The 19,235-nt window shown below is 37.3% G+C and overlaps 1 protein-coding gene across 1 annotated transcript in view; it reads left to right on the top strand.

Annotated features, from left to right (window-relative positions):
- Sugt1 (SGT1 homolog, MIS12 kinetochore complex assembly cochaperone) overlaps window positions 1-19,235 on the top strand; it is a 43,462-nt gene that overhangs the window by 9,073 nt on the left and 15,154 nt on the right. Inside the window, exons 6-10 of the mRNA XM_042685744.1 lie at window positions 4,825-4,878; window positions 5,642-5,658; window positions 9,530-9,567; window positions 10,739-10,835; window positions 11,699-11,806. Coding sequence (XP_042541678.1) covers window positions 4,825-4,878; window positions 5,642-5,658; window positions 9,530-9,567; window positions 10,739-10,835; window positions 11,699-11,806 — 314 coding nt within the window. The remainder of the gene's footprint in view (window positions 1-4,824; window positions 4,879-5,641; window positions 5,659-9,529; window positions 9,568-10,738; window positions 10,836-11,698; window positions 11,807-19,235) is intronic.

Genomic DNA, 19,235 nt, shown 5'->3' with positions numbered 1-19,235 from the left:
AGCCAGCCTGAGCACGAAAGTCCGTGAAATTCTTTATGTCCAATACACCACTAGAAAACGGGAAGTGGTACTGTGGCTCAAGTGGTAGAACACTTGCCTTGAGCTGAAGAGCTGAGGGACAGTGCCCAGGCCTAGAGTTCAAGCTCCACGACCGCAAAAAAATAAAAAAAAAATAAAATAAAAAATTAAAAATGTTTTTGGCTCATGCCTGTAATCCTAGCTAGTCAGAAGCTGAGATCTGAGGGTCATGGTTCAAAGCCAGCTTCGACAGTAAAGTCTGAGAGACTCTTAACTTCAATAAACCAGAAGTATAGCTATGGCTTAAGTGGTTAGAGCACTAGTCTTGGACATAAAAGCTTGGGCACAGTGCCCAGGTTCTGAGTTTGGGCCTCAGGACTGGCCACCCCACCAAAAAAAATCTTTTATGGCCAGGTGTTATTGGCTTACTCTTGTAATTCTAACTACTCAGAAGGCTGAGATACAAGGATCTTGACTTGAAGCCAGCTCAGGCAGGAAAAGTCTGTGAGACTCTTTTCTCCAATTAAACACCAAAAAATCCCCACAAACTTGGAGCTATGGCATAAGTGTTAGAATGATAGCTTTGAGCAACAAAGCTCAGATATAGCACCCAGGCTCTGAGTTCAAACCCCAGGACCGGCACAGAGACGCAAAAATGTCTGTGAAGAAGTAAGTAAGCAAGCTTGAATAAATTTGTGAGAACATGTAGAAGAAACATGTTCTCGTAAATGTTTTTTATTTGAATAAATTTGTGAGAACATGTAGAAGAAACATGTTCTCGTAACTGTTTTTTATTATATATATAATGATACTGGTATTTGAATTCTGCCTAGGCCCTGAGTTCAAGCCCCAGTACAAGTACTCAAAAAAAAAAAAAAAAAAAGCTGAGAAGTGATGAAGGATAAAGAAAGGAAGTTTGTTATACAGCCTGGTAGCCATAGGAAGTAAAAGGTCCCGGACAGATACTTATTTTCAGTTTTACATAGGAAGAATACTGGGGACAAATACAAGTACAGTCTCAGTCACAGATGTGTTCCATTAGTCAGAGGTGGTAGGCAGCAGAAGATGAGCTAGTTATTTTAGGATTAAGTCAAGTAGGGCCTTAGTATAAAATTCATTGATGTCAGGAAGGTGGTCAGGTCCTTCCTGGATTCCATCCACTTTGTACAAAGTGACTGTAGAAGAGAATGGTTCAGGTCAAAGAACATAGATCCAAAATGGAAGCTGGAATACTTAGCTTTTCTCCTGCTTTCAATTAATTCGTGGACCCAAGTAAGAAGTCAGTGTGCTTCTTTAGCAAAAGCAGCTTTCAAGTACCTGTAATCAGACTTTAATCCCCACCAACCACAGCATCCTAATATAGCTGGGATTCCAAGCTTGCCAGTTAGTTTATATAAGATCTTACTTTTTGCTGGTCTGATCTTGAACCGTGATCTTTTCAGTCTTCACCGTCTACTTCCAAGTAGCTGGGATTACAGACATGAGCCACAATACTCCATCCCCTCAGAAGTATAATTTTTAAATTTTTAAAAAAGTTTTTGGTGGTGCTGATATTTAGCAGTTATTCAGATAGGTTACTTTGGTTTTTCCTAGTCATTGTGATTACATGTGCTTCTACAACCCTCTTTCTACCTCTCCCACCTGGCTTGTGTTTGAGATTAGGATCTCACTTTTTGCTCAGGCTGGCCTGAACCATAATCTTCCTGAGTGGATGAGATAACAGCATTTCTTCTGCCCAAAAATGTCATGTTTTTGAAAGTAATGCTATAGATCCTTATATTTGTGGATATATGGTTCCAAGGAGACCTGTTGAAATGACTGCCAGAACTCTGAATTGACTAAAATGTATTGTTCGTATATATTAAGACTGAACATCTATAATTTGAAGTAGGAGGGCAAGTTACATTATTGTCACAAAAATTACTGTTGTCCACTTCAGAAACGAAAGCTTATTTTTTTTTTAAGAAATTGTATTGTAAAGGTGTTGTACAGAAGGGTTACAGTTACATAAGTCAGGTAGTGAGTTTATTTCCAGTTGAATAGTGTTACCCCCCTACCTCATTCTCTCTGTTTTCCCCTCTTGACTTCTCTTCCCCCAAAGTTGTATAGTTCATTTCCAACATAGTCTAGTGGGTTTCACTGCTGAATTGATTCACTCTTTGTCCCAATATTTCTAGCTTATTTCTTGCGCTTTACTTTGAATAATGTAAATGCTTGATTCAGTTTTCACTGTCTTAAATCAAGCATGTAAACTTTTACTTTGATTTTTTTCACACCCTTTGTCTTTTTTTCTCTTTGTCTTTTGGGAGGAGATTTTCACAAAACTGAGGGCAGGCAAAACAATAATCAGATCCCACAATGATATAAATACATTTAAGTGTTGATTTAATAATTTAAATGCATTTAACTAAGACTGAGTAGGATAATAAGTAGGATTGGCTAATCTGGGTAATGTGTATGTGTATGTGAGATAGTAACCTATTTTAAAAAAACATTTTTTTGATCTTATTACAATTTTTTTTTGTGCTTAGTCAAAACCACATGTAATGCTAAAATAAGGCAGTCTTGTTATATATGAACATTTTATCACCATACCTGCTTTTCAAGGTACATGAAAAGAAATGGTGAGAACTGAGAATTTAAAAATCACCCTAAGGGGCTGAGAAGGTGGCTCAGTGGTAGAGCGCTTACCTTGCATGCACGAGGCATCACATAAACGAAAAAAGAAAAAAGCCGGAAGTGACGCTGTGGCTCAAGTGGTAGAGTGCTAGCCTTGAGCTGAAGAGCTGAGGGACGGCGCCCAGGCCCAGAGTTCAGGCCCCACAACCGGACTCTCCCCCCCCCCCCCCCAAAAAAAAAATCACCCTAAAAGGTAGAGGTTCTGAGTAATACTGCAGAATATTATAGAAGACTACACAGACAGGTATCTGTCTTTATGTAGTGATTGTATGCCATAATTTTTTGAAACAGTGATAATAATATCTTAACTGGGAACAGTTTTGCTTCCAGGGCAGCTTCTGTGTCGGAAGATTATTTTTTTTGTGCTAATGGATAGACAGTATATTACGGATACTACTTAAACATGCTGTAGAATACAGAACAGTTCCCTACAAGAGAGCTAAGAGCAATGGGGTATGAGAATACCACAATTAAACACTGTACAACGAGTAAGTTTTTTTTTAAAGGAAAAAAGTTGTCTGGCCAAAAATGCCTGCTGTGTTGGGAAACCTGTTCTTAAAATTCTGTATTGTTTTAAAATTTGCTCCTCTGCTGTATACTAATCAAAAGGTAAGAGGACAGAATCTTTACAATTAAAAAAAGGTAAGACTTTAGATCCAAATATGCACACAACACAGGCATAAATTCAGAAGAGAACTGGGTGATAAGACTTCTTAAATGAGTCAAGTTAGCAAACCAGCATATCAACACCAATTGTAAATAATTTAGAAAACTCAAAGGAGACATGAGTCATGCAGTCTGTTAAATTTCTAAAGTCTGTGCTTTTTTTATTCCCTTTTTGTATGGTAAATGGCTTGGTTTTATTTACTGATTGAATAATAGGTTATTGGAGACGAGTATTTAGATAAGACAGTTCCCCCGGTAGATACATTATTTGTGTGCTTACATTTTTTATTAAGGCGTGTTGTTTGATTAGTTTCATAAATGAATCAGAATTTAAAGAAAACTTACTGCTTTTAACTTTTCAGACTAATATTTCCTGTTAATTAGTCAGATTTTTATTTTTTTAAGATTTGAAGTATTTTTATTAACCAATCAAGCTATCATTGAACTACACTTGCTGTATGTATCAAGTTAATTTTACTTTGATTATAACAACTTTTAGTTTCTCAATAAATCTGAAGTAGAAAAAATCCAGTTAACATAAATATGTTAGTTAGATTTTATTTAGATCACTTTTAGCATTTTCTTAACTGTCACAGTACCCACTAAAGAATGTCTAGATATTGCTCTGCATCTTCAGAGTAAATGCTTTATGTTCACTTTCACAGTGTTTTCTATAAATATAAAATTCACCACTTAAAGTCTCTTGGTTAATATGTAACTTGAAGTTGTAATAAAGCTTTTCTAAGTATAAATATTCTTTATGATGACAGAATAGGTAAGGAAACAGCTAAAACCACTGGGAGAATAATAGGATATATAACTACACTAAAGAAAGGCAGGATGATACCAGGAAAGGATTTTCAATCTCAGCTCAAATCCAGTTATCAGGACTAATGTCTTCCCTAGCCTGATGGAATATTTGCAGTCTGATTCAGTTCTGATTTTGTTTGTGACAAAAGAATTAAATATTGAGGGACTAGGAAGGTGGCTTAGTAGTAGTGTGCTTGCATGCATGAGGGCCTGGGTTTGATTCCTCACACCACATAAACAGAAAAAGCCGGAAGTGGCGCTGTGGTTCAAGTGGTAGAGTGCTAGCCTTGAGCTGAAAAGCTGAGGGACAGCATCCAGGCCCAGAGTTCAATTCCCACGACCAACCAGAAAAAAAAAAAAAGAATTGAGTATTGGGAGGAAGTGTGTATGATACCTTGGTAACTGGTGAGGTTAACTGTAGTTAAAACTAATTTGACACGTAAAACAATTTTCTAAGATAAACATCTAAATGGAAAACCTTTGGTTTTATTGATAGATGTAACATTAAGGTTATTAAAAGCTGTTAGGATAGTGAATGTTTATATTTACTGCTGAATCCCTAGTGCCTAGAACAGTGTTAGGACATTAATCATTTGTTCAGTATGTTGCATTTGGAAGATGAATGATATTACAGTTTTTCCTTCATTCTAGGTGCAGATGCAGATTTCAGTGTCTGGATTAAAAGGTGTCAGGAACCTCAGAATGGTATGTTTTATACGTTTTGAAATCATAGTCTTTTAATGTGAAATGAAGTGAGGTTCAAAGTCAGCTTGGGCAGGAAAGTTTGAGACTCCTATCTCTAATTAACCACCAAAAAGCTAGAACTGGAGGTATGGCTCCAGTGGCAAAAAAACTTAGGAATAGAGGTCACCTTGTAAGGTCCAGCCCAGTACTGGCATGCACACACACCCACGCGCACCTTCACTTCTCAGATCTCAGCCTTCTGAGTAGCTAGAATTACAGGTATGAGCCACTAGCACCTGGCAACATTGGTTTTTAAAGTTATAATTTAAGGAGTACCTATTTCCTTGTGTGGATTTCCAAAGACATACTTATTTTTTCCTAGTTTCTTAGTTTGAAAGTGATGAATTTGTTTATGTGAGAATCATGCTGTTACCAGTAAGAATTAAGTGAATCTAAAATAATTGCAGCATTCGGAATTAAGCCAACTTCTCTTTCATTTGAAATGTATGGAGAGGATTGGAGACCCTCACAAATTACAGAGTGCTTGCCTAGCAAATGTGAGGCCCCAAGTTCTCACCCCAGTATTGCTAAAACCCAAACAACAACAAAACAGATATAGGTGATTTAGCTTTAAAAATTTTTAAAAATTATTATAAAGATGATGTACAGAGGAGAGGGTTTACGGAATTAACTTTCTTAATCAGTATGTTGGTGACATAGAAATCATGTTTCTAACTTCCTATAAATATACTGCTATCTGAAAATGCTTTTTTATGTTTTATAGGAACAGAATCTGAGGTGGTAAGTCCAAAATTTCATCCTTGGTGTTTTTAATTTATAAATACATAAAATTTCTTATATGTCTGAGAAATATGTGAGATGGGATGAGCTTGCTCTCATATATTCAGCAGTTGAATTTAAATGCTAATTGTTTTTGTAACTGAAATGAAATAATTTTTGATGAAGTAAATTAAACAAGTTTATAGTCATGAAAATTATTGGATGTTTTAGTACGTAGTTTGATTTGGTTTGTTTTTGTATGGCCAGGGTAATTACTTCCTATCTTTTTACTGCCAAATAACTGCAAAAATATTATCTCATTTCTCTCAGGTTGAATAGTTGTAATCACTAGTTATTGTTATTATAAAGGTGGTATACAGAGGGGTTATAGTTATATAAATCAAGTAATGGGTACATTTCATTTTAGACAATGTCACCTCTTCCCTCATGTTCTCTCTCTGTCTCTCTTTTTCTTCATCTCTCTCTGTCTCTCTCTTTCTCTCATTGGTTGTGGGACTTGAACTCACGGCTTGGGTCCTGTTCCTGAGCCCTTTGTGCTCAAGACTAGCACTCTATCACTTGTGCCAAAGTGTCACTTCTAGTTTTTGAGTGGTTAATTGGAGATAAGAGTCTCACGAGGACTTTTCTGCCCAGGCTGGCTTCAAACTGCGATCCTCAGATCTCAGCCTGAGGATTACAGGCCTGAGCCAACGGTGCCTGATTTCCCTCCCTCTCTAGTAGGACTTTTATGATTAGACTTAAAACACATGGTATAATGTAAAATTGAAATGCTTATATCTAACTCATTGTTAATGTTTCTTCTTGTTTTGGAGTCGAAGATTTTTCAGGCATTTTTAGTTATTAAAAACTATGTCAGGAGCCGGGCGCCAGTGGTTCATGCCTATAATCCTAGCTACTCAAGAGGCTGAGATCTGAAGATCGAGGTTCAAAGCCAGCCCAGGCAGGAAAGTCTGTGAGACTCTTATCTCCAGTAAACCACTAGAAAACCGGAAGTGGTGCTGTGGCTCAAGCGTTAGAGCACTTGCCTTGAGCTGAAGGCGCAGGGACAGTGCCCAAGCCTAGAGTTCACGACTGACAAAAACAAAAAAAAGTCAGATTTTTTTTTTTTTAATCCTTATAGGCTTATATGTTGTTAAATTATGCTTAGTACTAGTTTAACAATAGACATCAACATTTAGTCAAGAAGGAAAATTACAAGGAGTTGGGAGATGTATGAATAGTCCTTGCTTATTCTATGGACAGTTAACTTTTTTGAATTGCTTTCTTCATTTCTCAAGGAAGAGTTACATCTCACTCTTCCAAAATTATTTTGTAACATTGAGAAAGTCACTTCATGAGATTTCTTCCTTTGTAAACGGAGGTTAACAGTTTATCTGTTTTCAGGCAAAATATATGTGTATGTAGTGATGAGGGTTTGGGAAATCTTCAAAAGAGAAGCCTATCTGTCCTTATACTTGCATAATTTCTAGTGGTGGGTGGAGAATGAATTAAGAGGTTTTCAGAAGTTGGCTTCTTGTTTTATCTTTACTAGTTTTGATCAGTTTTTATAGTATTTGAGATTCAGACTAGGTCTTCAAATAACAAAATGACATAGATTTTAAAGCAGCAGGAAACAAGAAACAAATTGTTACTAACAGGTGCTATAGCCTTCGTGCATTATTAGTCTACTTTTATACTGACTCTAGAATGAACTGAAATACTCTACTCTAGTCAGTATTTCCACTTGATATCTAAATCCTTATTATTTTTCATTCATTCACTTGAGGAGAAGTTCTGAGTTAGACTCAGATTTCTAGTGTTGTTTACCCAGTTTCTCCCTTTTTCATTTAGGGATGGTTTAGAGGCAACATATGATGGAAGACATTCTTTAGCTTTGTATACATAGTCTTAACCAGTGCACATGTAGTTTAGGAAAATCTGAGTAGTTCAGCAGTTAAATGGAGGTGTGGCTCAAGTGGTAGAGCACTAGCCTTGAGCAAAGAGACTAATAATTAGGGACAGAGCTCGGGCCCTAAGATTAACCCCTGGGACCAAAAAAAAAAAAAAGTTTTAAAATGCTAATGTCATAATCAGTTAAGGGAGTTGTTATGTCTTAGTATTATACATAAACTTTTCTAGTCAGACCCTTAGAAAGGCTTATTATTTTGGTACTGGTATTGTGTTTGAACTCAGAATTTTGATGAGCTTTCCCTTAGCTTTTTTGCTCAATGTTGGCACTCAACTGAACCACTCTTTCACCAGCTTTTTGCTGGTAAGACTCACTGACTTCTCTGTCCTTTTCTGCCAGAGCTGGCTTGAACTCTGATCCTTTTTTTTTTTTTTGGGGGTCCGGTCGTGAGGCCTGAACTCTGGGCCTGGGCGCTGTCCCTCAGCTCTTCAGCTCAAGGCTAGCGCTGTACCACTTGAGCCACAGTTCTACTTCCGGCTTTTTTCTTTTTGCTTATGTGGTGCTGAGGAATCGAACCCAGGGCCTCATGCATGCAAGGGAAGCGCTCTACCACTGATCCTTATATGTCAGTCTACTCTTAGTAGCTAGGATTACAAGCATAAGCCATCAGTGCCTGGCTGGAAAGGTTTTTTTTTGTTTGTTTGTTTGTTTTGGTCAGTAATAGGGCTTGAACTCTGGGGATGGGTGCTGTCCCTCAGCTCTTCAGCTCAAAGCTAGTGCTCTACCATTTGAGCCACAGTGCCACTTCTGGTTTTCTGGTGGCTTATTGGAGATAAGAGTCTCACGGACTTTCCTGCCTGGGCTGGCTTTGAACTACAATCTTCAGATCTCAGCTTCTGAGAAACTAGGATTACAGGTGTGAACCACAGGCACTTGGTTTGGGAAGGTTTTTTTTTTTTTTTTTTTTTTTGTGATGGTTGTTTTGTCCTTTTTTTTTTTAATGCCACATCCAGGGCTCATGGACAAGGGATTTATTGTGCTCTTACTCAGTTATTTCACTCATGGATGGATGGCTTTGTGCCTTTTAATCACACCTTCTATTGCTTTAGAAGGTTTTTTTTTTTTTTGTCTGTTGTGGAACCTGAACTGTTGGCCTGGGTGCTGTCCCTCATCTCTTCTCAAGGCTAGCCTTGAGCCACAGCTCCACTCCAACTCTTTCTGCTTGTGTGGTATTGAGGAATCAAACCCAGGGACTCATGCATACAAGGCAAGCACTCTATCACTGAGATACCTTCCCAGCCCTAGAAGAGTTTTTTTTTAGGTAATCTTTGCACTTAAACCAGATTGGCCTTGTCTCAGCTTCTAGAGTACTAGGATTACAGCAGTGTACCACCAAACCTGGTATTAAGCTTTATTATTATTATTTTAAACTGTGGTACAAATAGTCTTTACTAGTTGCAATAGTAAATGAAGGGTCTTGGTACTGAGGTGGCATCTATAGACCTTGTCATACCTTGTGAATAAATTTTTGCTTTTAATCGAAACTAATAAAATTGGGGCTGGGAAGGTGGCTCAGTGGTAGAGCGCTTGCCTTGCATGCATGAGGCCCTGGGTTTGATTCCTCAGCACCACATAAGCAAAAAGAAAAAAGCCGGAAGTGGTGCTGTGGCTCAAGTGGTAGAGTGCTAGCCTTGAGCTGAAGAGCTGAGGAACAGCGCCCAGACCCAGAGTTCAGACCCCACGACTGGACTCAAAAAACAAAACAAAACAAAAACTAATAAAATTGTTAAAGTGATTATTCTACTTATTTGTGATTATTGTATTATTTAACACTTACTGTATGATTTAACACTTACAAATACTATGTTTTACCTTTGAAAAAAATTTTCATGTAGTCATATCAAGAGGATAAATGAATAATACATACATTTTAATATAGTTGCTTATCAAATTTGTAAAAATCTTTTTCTTTCAACTTGCCAGAATCAATCTGTATCCCAGCGGACTCAGTCAAAAATCAAGTAAGCATTTCTTTTTCATAAATCAAGTCCTGACTACATAATTTTAAGTGTTTCATAATTTTATTTTAAAAAATGTTTTTATAGCCCTGTTAAAAACTTTAAGCCTGCCTAATGATATGTGTTAATGTTTATATGAATTCAAAACATGTCTTAAAACTTTCTGTGTATTTAGGGGAACTATTTTTCTAGCTAAATTGATGTCGGTATACACATAAAATGAGTTTGTAGTATTAACAGAATTGTAACCTGCCCTGCCTATTAATTTGGAGTAAATTATTTTTCTTTTTTAATTTTGTTTTTAGCTATACCGGAGATTGAACTCGGGGCTTGAAGCTTGCTAAGTAGATGCTCTCTAAACCACACCTCCAGTTCGAGTACATTTTTTCATAGGAATTTTCTGCTTGAGTTGAAAGTTAATATTGCTGAGGACAGTAATTATAAAGGATAAGCAACTGGCTGTTCTTTTAACTTTATTTTTAGGTATTCCTTAGCCTTGTGTACAACTTGTGTTAGAATTGTTAGGCATGAGGTGTGATCTGGAGCTCTGCATCCTCACTGAATTTCAGGGGCAAACTGTGAAACTGTTAAAGTTCATTTCTTTAATCAAGTTGTTTTTTACATAATTACCTGAACTAACTTAACTTAGGTAATGTAAAAACAAAAACAATTTACTCATGTTCCTTCTGGAGAAATAGAGGCTAGAATTTCAAGTACCTAGAAGTAAGAAACTTGACTTGCCTAGGGCCACAGCAAGAATAGGATACCTAAACATCAAGTAGTAATTATAGTGTTCTGAACATAAAATAAGTTAACATTTTATTTGTTAAGTATATTGTGTTGTTAGCACTGTGCTTCTTTCTGGGGATAGAATAGTGGCAGGATAAATAGCTCAGACTCGGGGAAATTACATTCTTGACTAAATTGAAAGTGAGGATTCCTGCATGTTTAGAGCTTTCAGAGTGAAAGATATTTATAGAGAAATCTCTTGACACATGGGTCTTTTTCATACCTTGGATTGAAGGGGAAAATATTGTGTATAATGTGCTTAGCACACTCTGCCATTTTGTTACTCAAGGTGGAGCTCTTGTTACTTATTTACTAGTTTTTATTTTGCAATTTCAAGAAAATTAAAAGTCCTGTTTTAAGGGGTTTTTCCTTTCTTTTTTGATAGGTATGATTGGTATCAGACAGAATCTCAAGTAATCATTACACTTATGATAAAGAATGTTCAGAAGAATGATGTAAATGTGGAATTTTCTGAAAAAGAGGTATTTAGCCCTTGAGACATTCATGGGGAGATTTATTTGGGGTAGTTTATGAGATGCCATGTCTTCCTGAAATTATATGGAAAAACACTGAATAAAATATGAATCATTGTTTTCACTGTTTGAATTATTTTAAGTTTTGAGAAGTTTTGAGATAAGATAGTTAGATGTTGGGGCTGGGAAAGTGGCTCAGTGGTAGAGTGCTTGCCTTGCATGCCTGAAGCCCTGGGTTCGATTCCTCAGCACCACGTAAGCAAAAAGAAAAAATGCCGGAAGTGGTGCTGTGGCTCAAGTGGTAGAGTGCTAGCCTTGAGCTGAAGAGCTGAGGGACAGCGCCCAGGCCGATTTCAGGCCCCATGACCGGACCCAAAAAAAAAACAAAAACAAAAACAAAAAAGATAGTTAGATGTACATTTTATTCAGATTTGGAATGCAAGGGAGAATTTGTTGACAGTAAGATAGATAATTTTGCTGTATAGTGTACTTCATAATTTGTTGTGTGATCTACATGTCTTAGAATTACTAAGCGTATTAAACGACTATTTTAGCTACTTGATTTCTTAGCATTTAGTGGGAACTTTATGATGTTTCAGAAAAGTAGTGGCAGAATTACATGATTAGTATAGGAATAGCTTTTTATTACATGCTTTTTACTACATTACTTTGTTCTTGTGTGGTATGTTTTGTTTACATTTGAATATTAAATATGTGGCAAACATGATATTTTTGCTATTTTATATATAAGAAAATTCACATAAATCTGATACTGTATTTACAGTCCCTGATCTACAGAATTGAAGTTCTATATATTCAGTTTAACTATTTTACCCTTTATACATTTATAAAATGTATTTTGTGTTCAATAGTTGTCTGCTTTGGTAAAACTTTCTTCTGGAGAGGATTATAATTTGAAACTGAGACTGCTTCATCCTATAATACCAGAACAGAGCACATTTAAAGTACTTTCAACAAAGGTAAGGAAATTGAAAAGGATTATTCTAGTAATATATTCAAAATATGTAAGTAATGATGAACAAAATACCCTGTGTTTAATAAACTTCTAGCTTCTTCTAAACCAATACCTTTAAAGTAAAAGGGACAGATATAAAGAACAATGATTTTTGTTTTTAAACCACTTTGTACATTTTTAATACAAGAGAATGTAAAAATCCATTTGGCTTGTATGATGTTTATATAGTTATGAAGGTAGTGCTATTTCTCAGTAAAGATAGACATTGGTATAGGCAGATATAATAGGGCTTATCTTATAATCCAAGCATTCAGGAAGTAAAGGCAGAAGGAGCACTAGTTCAAGGCTAACCTGTGCTTATATATTAAGATGTTGTCTTAAAAGTAATAAGCTGGGCACTGGTGACTCACACCTGTACTCAGGAGGCTGAGATCTGAGGATCATGGCTCAAAGCCAGCCCAAGCAGGAAAGTCTGTGAAACGCTTATCTCTAGTAAAACACCAGAAAACAGGAAGTGGTGCTGTGGCCTCAAGTGGTATAGAGTGCTTGCCTTGACCTGAAGAGCTGAGGGACAGTACCCAAGCCCAGAGTACAAGCCCCATGACCAACCAAAAAATAAAAAATAATAATAATAGTAATCAGCCTTTGTAAGCTTTGGTGCTATCAGTGTCTCTTGTCATTAGTTTGTCAGTTTTGTCTTTTTAATACACTTTTTTTTTTCATTGTGCCTAATGAATTTAAAAATACAAACAACTGCTGGGTACTGGTGGCTCATACCTGTAATCCTAGCTACTTTTTTTTTTTTTTTTCCGCATTTCTGGGGCTTGAACTTAAGAGCTCTGTCCCTGAGCTTCTTTTGCTCAAGGCTAGTGCCACTTCTGGCTTTTCTGTTTATATGGTACTGAGGAATCAAACCCAGAGCTTCATGCCTGCGACGCAAGCATTTTACCATTAAGTCACATTCCCAGCCCATCTCTGAGACTGTTATCTCCAAGTGGAGGCTGTGGCTTAAGTGGTAGAGCATAACTTTGAACACAAAAACTCAAAAACAGCACCCAGGCCTAGAGTTTAAGCTCCAGGACTGGCAAAAAACAACAACAACAAAAACCCTATAAAGACAGAGTTGGGTTCTTGCTTTATTTTTTACTTCAGCTGAATTTTGAGTTACTTTATTATGAAGGAATGGTGAATAAATTACAGTTTGAGTTACAGTTATGTTTAGATTCCTTTGTATTCAAAAATAAGTAGTTTAAATATTGAGTGATATTTAAGAAATTCAGTGATATTTAAGGTAAATTAGTAGGGAAAATACAGAATTAAAAATCAGAAACCCTGCCTCTGGCTGTTTTTATGCCCAGTAAATTTATTCACAAAATTATTCTTAGGCCTAAGTTTCCAGCATTTGTACAATGAGGGTTATAGGCTAAATAAACTCAAGTTTTTTCAGCTATAAAATTGCTATAAAATTGAATGTTTTTGAATTTATGATAGATAATGAAAATGAATTATAAAGGCCAGCTAGAATCTTTTTAATATTTAAAACATGTTGTGTATAACTATACTCACCCTTATATCTTTAAGTTTCTTTTTTGAGGAGGAATAGCACTGGGCTTTGAAATAGCTTCTCACTTGCTAGAGTCATGCACATGGACATGGATCTGAATCCATCAATGCCATGAAGAGTAACTGGTCATACAGAAAGGATAGCTACACAAAGAGAGCAGGAAATACTAAGTAAAGAAGTAGTTTTCTTGCATCTAATTAAAGGCCTTTTTGGGGGGGGGGGTGCCAGTCTTGAGACTTGAACTCAGGGTCTGGGCACTGTCTCTGAGCTGTTTTGCTCAAGGCAGCATTCTGCCATTTGAGCACAGCTCCATTTCCAGCATTTTGATGTTTACTTGGAGATATGTCTCACAGGCTTTGAACTGCAGTCTTCAGATTGAGCTTTCTGAGTAGCTAGGATTACATACATGAGCCACCAGCACCTGACTAGACTTTCCTCTGTTTGCTAACCATAAAACTAGTAAGTTAATGAGGAAAATGAAACAAGATGTGTGTCAGAAGAAAGTGGGAAAAGAAATTAAATCTTAACCAGAATTTCAGTCCATCACTTAATCCTGTTAACATAGTATAGAATTTGGCAAATAACTTTGAAGCCAAACTGGTGACTCGTGCCTATAATCCTAACTAGCTACTAGGGAGGCATCTCTGGGAGGTTGAGAGGATTATTGAAGCTAGCCCGAACAGAAAAGCCCAGGAAACTCCATTTCAGAAATAACCAGCAAAAAGCCAGGTTGGAAGAGTGGCTTGAATGGTAGAGTGCAGGCTGAGGAAGCACAGGCCTGAGTTTAAAACCAGGTACCACCAGGAAAGAAACAAAAAAATAATTGAGTTAATATTAACACTGGGTAGATGTGAGAGGAAGACAGACCAAGAAATTACCGGTTTGGTTTCTTTGTGTATATTTGACATAAAAATCTTAGAGCGCTTGCCTTGCATGCATGAGGCCCTGGGTTCGATTCCTCAGCACCACATAAGCAGAAAAAAAAGCCGGAAGTGGTGCTGTGGCTCAAGTGGTAGAACACTTGCCTTGAGCTGAAGAGCTGAGGGACAGTGCCCAGGCCCAGAGTTCAGGCCCCACAACCGGACCAAAAAAAAAAAAAAGTGGCTTCATCTTTAAATGTCTTCCATCAGAAGGCATTTAAGTTTAAATTGATTTATGTGAGTAGGGGATGAATGACTTAGTTTCACATATTTGAAATACAAATGAAGTTAATGTTTCAGATCAACTGAATAATTTTTTAGTATAAATGTCTTCTATGTTTTATTTTTATTTGGTAAGTTAATTTGTTATGGTGAATTAATCTAAAATGAATTATGATGTTAACCTTAGGAAGTAAGCATTGTTTTTTTGTTTTATTTTTGGTGGGTCGTGGGCTTGAACTCTGGGCTTAGGCACTGTCCCTGTGCTCTTTAGCACTCTGCCACTTGAGCCACATCACCATTTACAATTTTCTAGTAGTTTATTGGAGATAAGAGATAAGAGGCTTTGAACCATGATCCTCAGATCTCAGGCTCCTGAGTAGCTAGGATTACAGGTTTGAGCCTTCGGCACCCAGCTAAGCATTGTTTTTGTTCTTGGTTTTACTATGGTTGGGGGGGAGTCAGGACTATATGGATTGCAAACATTATCCCTACGTTTACAGTTAACTAAATTAATCAAACTGGTGCAAAATGTAACTGTTACCAGACTACATTTATGCTGTGTTTTGTAAAAATAAAAGGATTTCTTATCCTGAGAAAATGAATGATGAAATCTTTGAGTCATTTCTTTTTTCAAACAGCAGAGGGAGACAGTGTTAGAAAATATTCAAAACAAAATCTAGGTTACTGAGGCTTTTATTAACTGGTGATGGTAAGGAAATAGTCAATTTTCTTTTCTATGTATTAAGTGAATTGAAAGTATTTAATGAATCTTCATGAATTGAGGAAAGCGTGTATTTTGTTTAGAATTTGCTTTAAATGAATGGTTTTGTGAAATTTATGGTTTAAGTGAACTTCTTTGCTTTTTGTAAGAGTGCCAGTATTGGGCTTGATTTCAGTGTCTTCCTTTCTCTTGGCTTTTTCACTGGCGCTCTACAACTTGGGCCATATCTCTATTCCCAGCTTTTGTGTGGCCAAATGGAGATAAGAGTCTTTTTTTTAATTGTGAAAATACCATACAGATAGGTTACAATTACATGGGCAAGATAGTGAGTATATTTGTTATCAAGCATTTTTGCCTCCTCCTTTGTTTCCTCTTCCCATCCCTTCCCCTCTCCAGCCCCACCACCCACCCCCAGAGATCAGAGTCTTAAAGGTTTTGTCTGCCCGGATCACCTTTGATATTGGATCCTAATATCTCAGTCTCCTCACTTGCTAGAACTATAGATATCAGCCCCCCCACTTGAACTCAGGTTCTGGGTGCTGTCCCTGAGCTCTTCTGCTCAAGGTTAGCACCCTACCACTTTTTTTTTGGTCAGTCATGGGGCGTGAACTCTGGGCCTGAGGGCTGTCCCTCAGCTCTTCAGCTCAAGTCTAGTGCTCTACCACTTGAGTCACTGCACCACTTACATAGTGGTTTATTGGGGATAAAAGTCTCATGGACCGTTCCTGCCTGGGTTGGCTTTGAATCCGATCCTCAAATCTCAGCCTCTTGAGTAGCTAGGATTACGGCGCCTGGCCCTACCACTTTTAGCCACAGCTCTGCTTCCAGTTTTCTGGTGACTAATTGGAGATAAGAGTTTCACAGACTTTCCCATCTGGGCTGGCTTTGAACCACAATCTAAGATGTGAGCCACCGGTGCCCAGATTTGCTTATGTCTTTTTGGGAATTTTATTTTCTTCCTACCTTTAAAGTTGAATAAATGTTGTATATCCATGACAACCATTATTTATATGTTTCATTAAAGTGAAATATTATGTAGAAAATCCCAGAGAGAATGTAATGAAGTAGGAGTACTGTTGGTTATCTGAATATGTAAATGTTGGGCTTTTTTTTAGCCTTTTGATACAGTGGTGGTATAGCACTGAAGTGTTGCATGTGTAAGTTGCTGATAGCTTCAGATTATAGATTTTGGAGTATATTCTTTTCTTCTCGATATATTATTTAAAATAATTTTACTATAGTTAACTTTTAATTTTTAGCCATCCTTGGCAGGAATGTCTGTGAGATCTTTTATCTCCAGTTAGCCACCAGAAACCCGGAAGTGGAATTGTAGCTCAAAAGTGCTCAAAAGAGCAAGACCCTTGAGCAAAAAAGCTCAGAGAGAGCACCCAGGCTCTGAGTTCAAGCCGCATGACTGAGGAAAAATTTCCAGTAAACTGACTTAGAAAAGATCCCTTTGCCACTAGTTTGTTCCAATGAGTAGGATCTTAACACTTTTTAAGAAGAAGGTGCCTTAATGCCATGGTTGGTTAGAAATCACAGTGGTGGGGCTGGGAAGGTGGTACAGTGGTAGAGCGCTTGCCTTGCATGCATGAGGCCCTGTCAATTCCTCAGCACCACATAAGCAAAAAGAAAAAAGCCGGAAGTGGTGCTGTGGCTCAAGTGGTAGAGCGCTAGCCTTGAGCTGAAGAGCTGAGGGACAGTGCCCAGGCCCAGAGTTCAGGCCCCACGACTGGCCCCCCCCCCCCCAAAAAAAAAAAAAAAAGAAATCACAATGGCTTCTCTTTTAAATCTGAAGTTCTTTTCATTGGAAAAACATTAATACTGTTACACAGAGAGACCTCACAGAAGTGGTGGTAGTACATAGAATGTTGAAAATGGGTAATCTTAGTAGTAGGGAGGGTTTGTTGTTGTAGTGTGATGCTAGGGATTAAACCCAGGGCCTTGTTTATCATAGCCAAGCTTTTTACCTCTTGAACCATGGCCCCTGCCCTTCCTTTTAATATTTTTGTTTTGAGGTAGGTCTTGTCAACTTTGCCTAAGTGTTAAACTTACTACCCTCCTGCCTCACTCTCGAGAATAGCAAATTACAGGCATGAGCCACCATGTTTGGCCAAGGACTCTTATTAGCTTGTAGATACTATACTGGCATATTTGGATGTTTTGAAGATCTTTCCTGTGAAAAATGAAAACAGGAAGTGGCACTGTGACTCAGAGTGGTAGAGCACTAGCCTTCATCAAAAGAACCTTAGGAACAGTGACAAGGCCCTGACTTCAAGCCTCATGACCACAAAAAAAAAAAAAAAGGTGTGTGTGGGGGGGAGAAAAACAAGAACAATATGCAACTTAATAAGGTTTTAAGTTAACCTTCAAAAATGTTTTTGTGTAAGTGAAAATGAGATAAATTTATTCATAGTTGGAACAAATAAAAACCTTTGAAATTAGACTGACAACTCTAGAAATGTATTCCAGAATAAAGACTTACACTTTATTTCTAAAAGCATGTATAAGCATTGAAAGTGAAGTAGGTATAAAAAGGAATTCACACAAAATCAGTCCTTCCCTCCTTTATACCTTTTAAGACAGTTCCCTTAAAAGGCTTAGTAGATGCTGCTATTTAATGAATAGAATAAGTATAATTTCAAGTTCAGGTCAGCCTGTCTCAATTGAAACAGGTTGTTGTTAAGAGCTTTTGACTCTAGCTTTATAAAAGCCTCTTTATTCATATTGCACAATTACTCAGGTTACAGTGGCTTTCAGTAGATGTGAGTGCTAGTCTGTGCTGCTCTTTGGGTGGAACAAGGAACTTTACAAAGAGTAGGTAGTCCAGGAACTTGAGTGAATATTCACTATAGGATGCCCTGGGAATGAGTTCAGTATGCCCAATATATGTACCCTTTTCCCTGCTATCATGTCCAGATAAGTTGAAAATTAAGGGTGCAAGACTCAGTTTTAAAATTTTAGGATGATGTTAATAGCTCTTTTTGGTAACTGTTGCTTGTCATTGCCAGCTATTGAGCTCTTCCATTCGTGTGTGTGTGTGTGTGTGTGTGTGTGTGTGTGCGTGCGCGCGTGCGTGCGTGCGTGCTTGCGTTCATGTGCACGCGCGTGCGTATGCACACCAGTCCTATGCATAGTTTAAACTCAGGGCTTGGACATTGTCCCTGAGCCTTTGTTGCTTAAGGTTATCACTGTCAGTTTTTTGGTGGTTAATTGTGTAGATTAGTTTTATGAACTTTCTTGCTTGGGCAGGCTTTGAACTGTGATCCTCAGATCTTAACCTCCTCCGTAGCTAGGATTATATGTGTGAGCCACTAGTGCATGGCTCCTCTGTTCCCTTTTGATGAGTTACCTCAGCAATAACTCTTGAAATAACAAACGTAGGCTGTGAATGTGGCTTAGTTGGTAGAGTGCTTGCCCAGCAGGCATGAAGAAGCCCTGGGTTCAATTTCTTTTTTTTTTTTTTAATTGATAAACTTTTATTTCTTAGAAGGGGTTTAGAATATATGGATATTTAAAGGTACAAACATAGTATGTACATTTATTTAGTATAATTTCAAAAACAATAAAGAATCATGGGATAAACATAAAATCAAACCTCCTTAAGTTTGCCAGTTTAGTTTTACTCTGCCTTTTGGCTTATGCTGTAACTTCTGGGAAAGAAGACAAGTAATTTGAAAGACTATTTTATAGCAATGGTGACCATTTTCATTGATGCATAGTTGAAATGTAGTTATGTTATTAGTAATTGGTTGGCTTAACAATTACTGTAATTTTATAGTTATATAGTTAGAGTTACAGATTATGAGTAAAAGTACTAATTTGCTTGTGTTTATTAACTGTTCATTGAATATGTTCTTGTCAGTGATGCTAGAGAATTGTTTTAAGTCTTTTCAAATCCAGGACTCAAGGTAGAGTAACTTGCTTATTAAGCAAGAATCCTTAGGTTTCCTCAAGCCTCACCACTGGGGGAATGCAGGGGCCTAATGGAACAGTATCAAGATCT

This window comes from Dipodomys spectabilis, unplaced genomic scaffold, assembly GCF_019054845.1.
Source record: "Dipodomys spectabilis isolate Male_0828 unplaced genomic scaffold, ASM1905484v1 ptg000095l, whole genome shotgun sequence".
NCBI classification, from domain to species: domain Eukaryota; kingdom Metazoa; phylum Chordata; class Mammalia; order Rodentia; family Heteromyidae; genus Dipodomys; species Dipodomys spectabilis.
The sequence above is the reverse complement of the archived record's forward strand: the minus strand, read 5'-3'. Positions and strand labels throughout refer to the sequence as shown.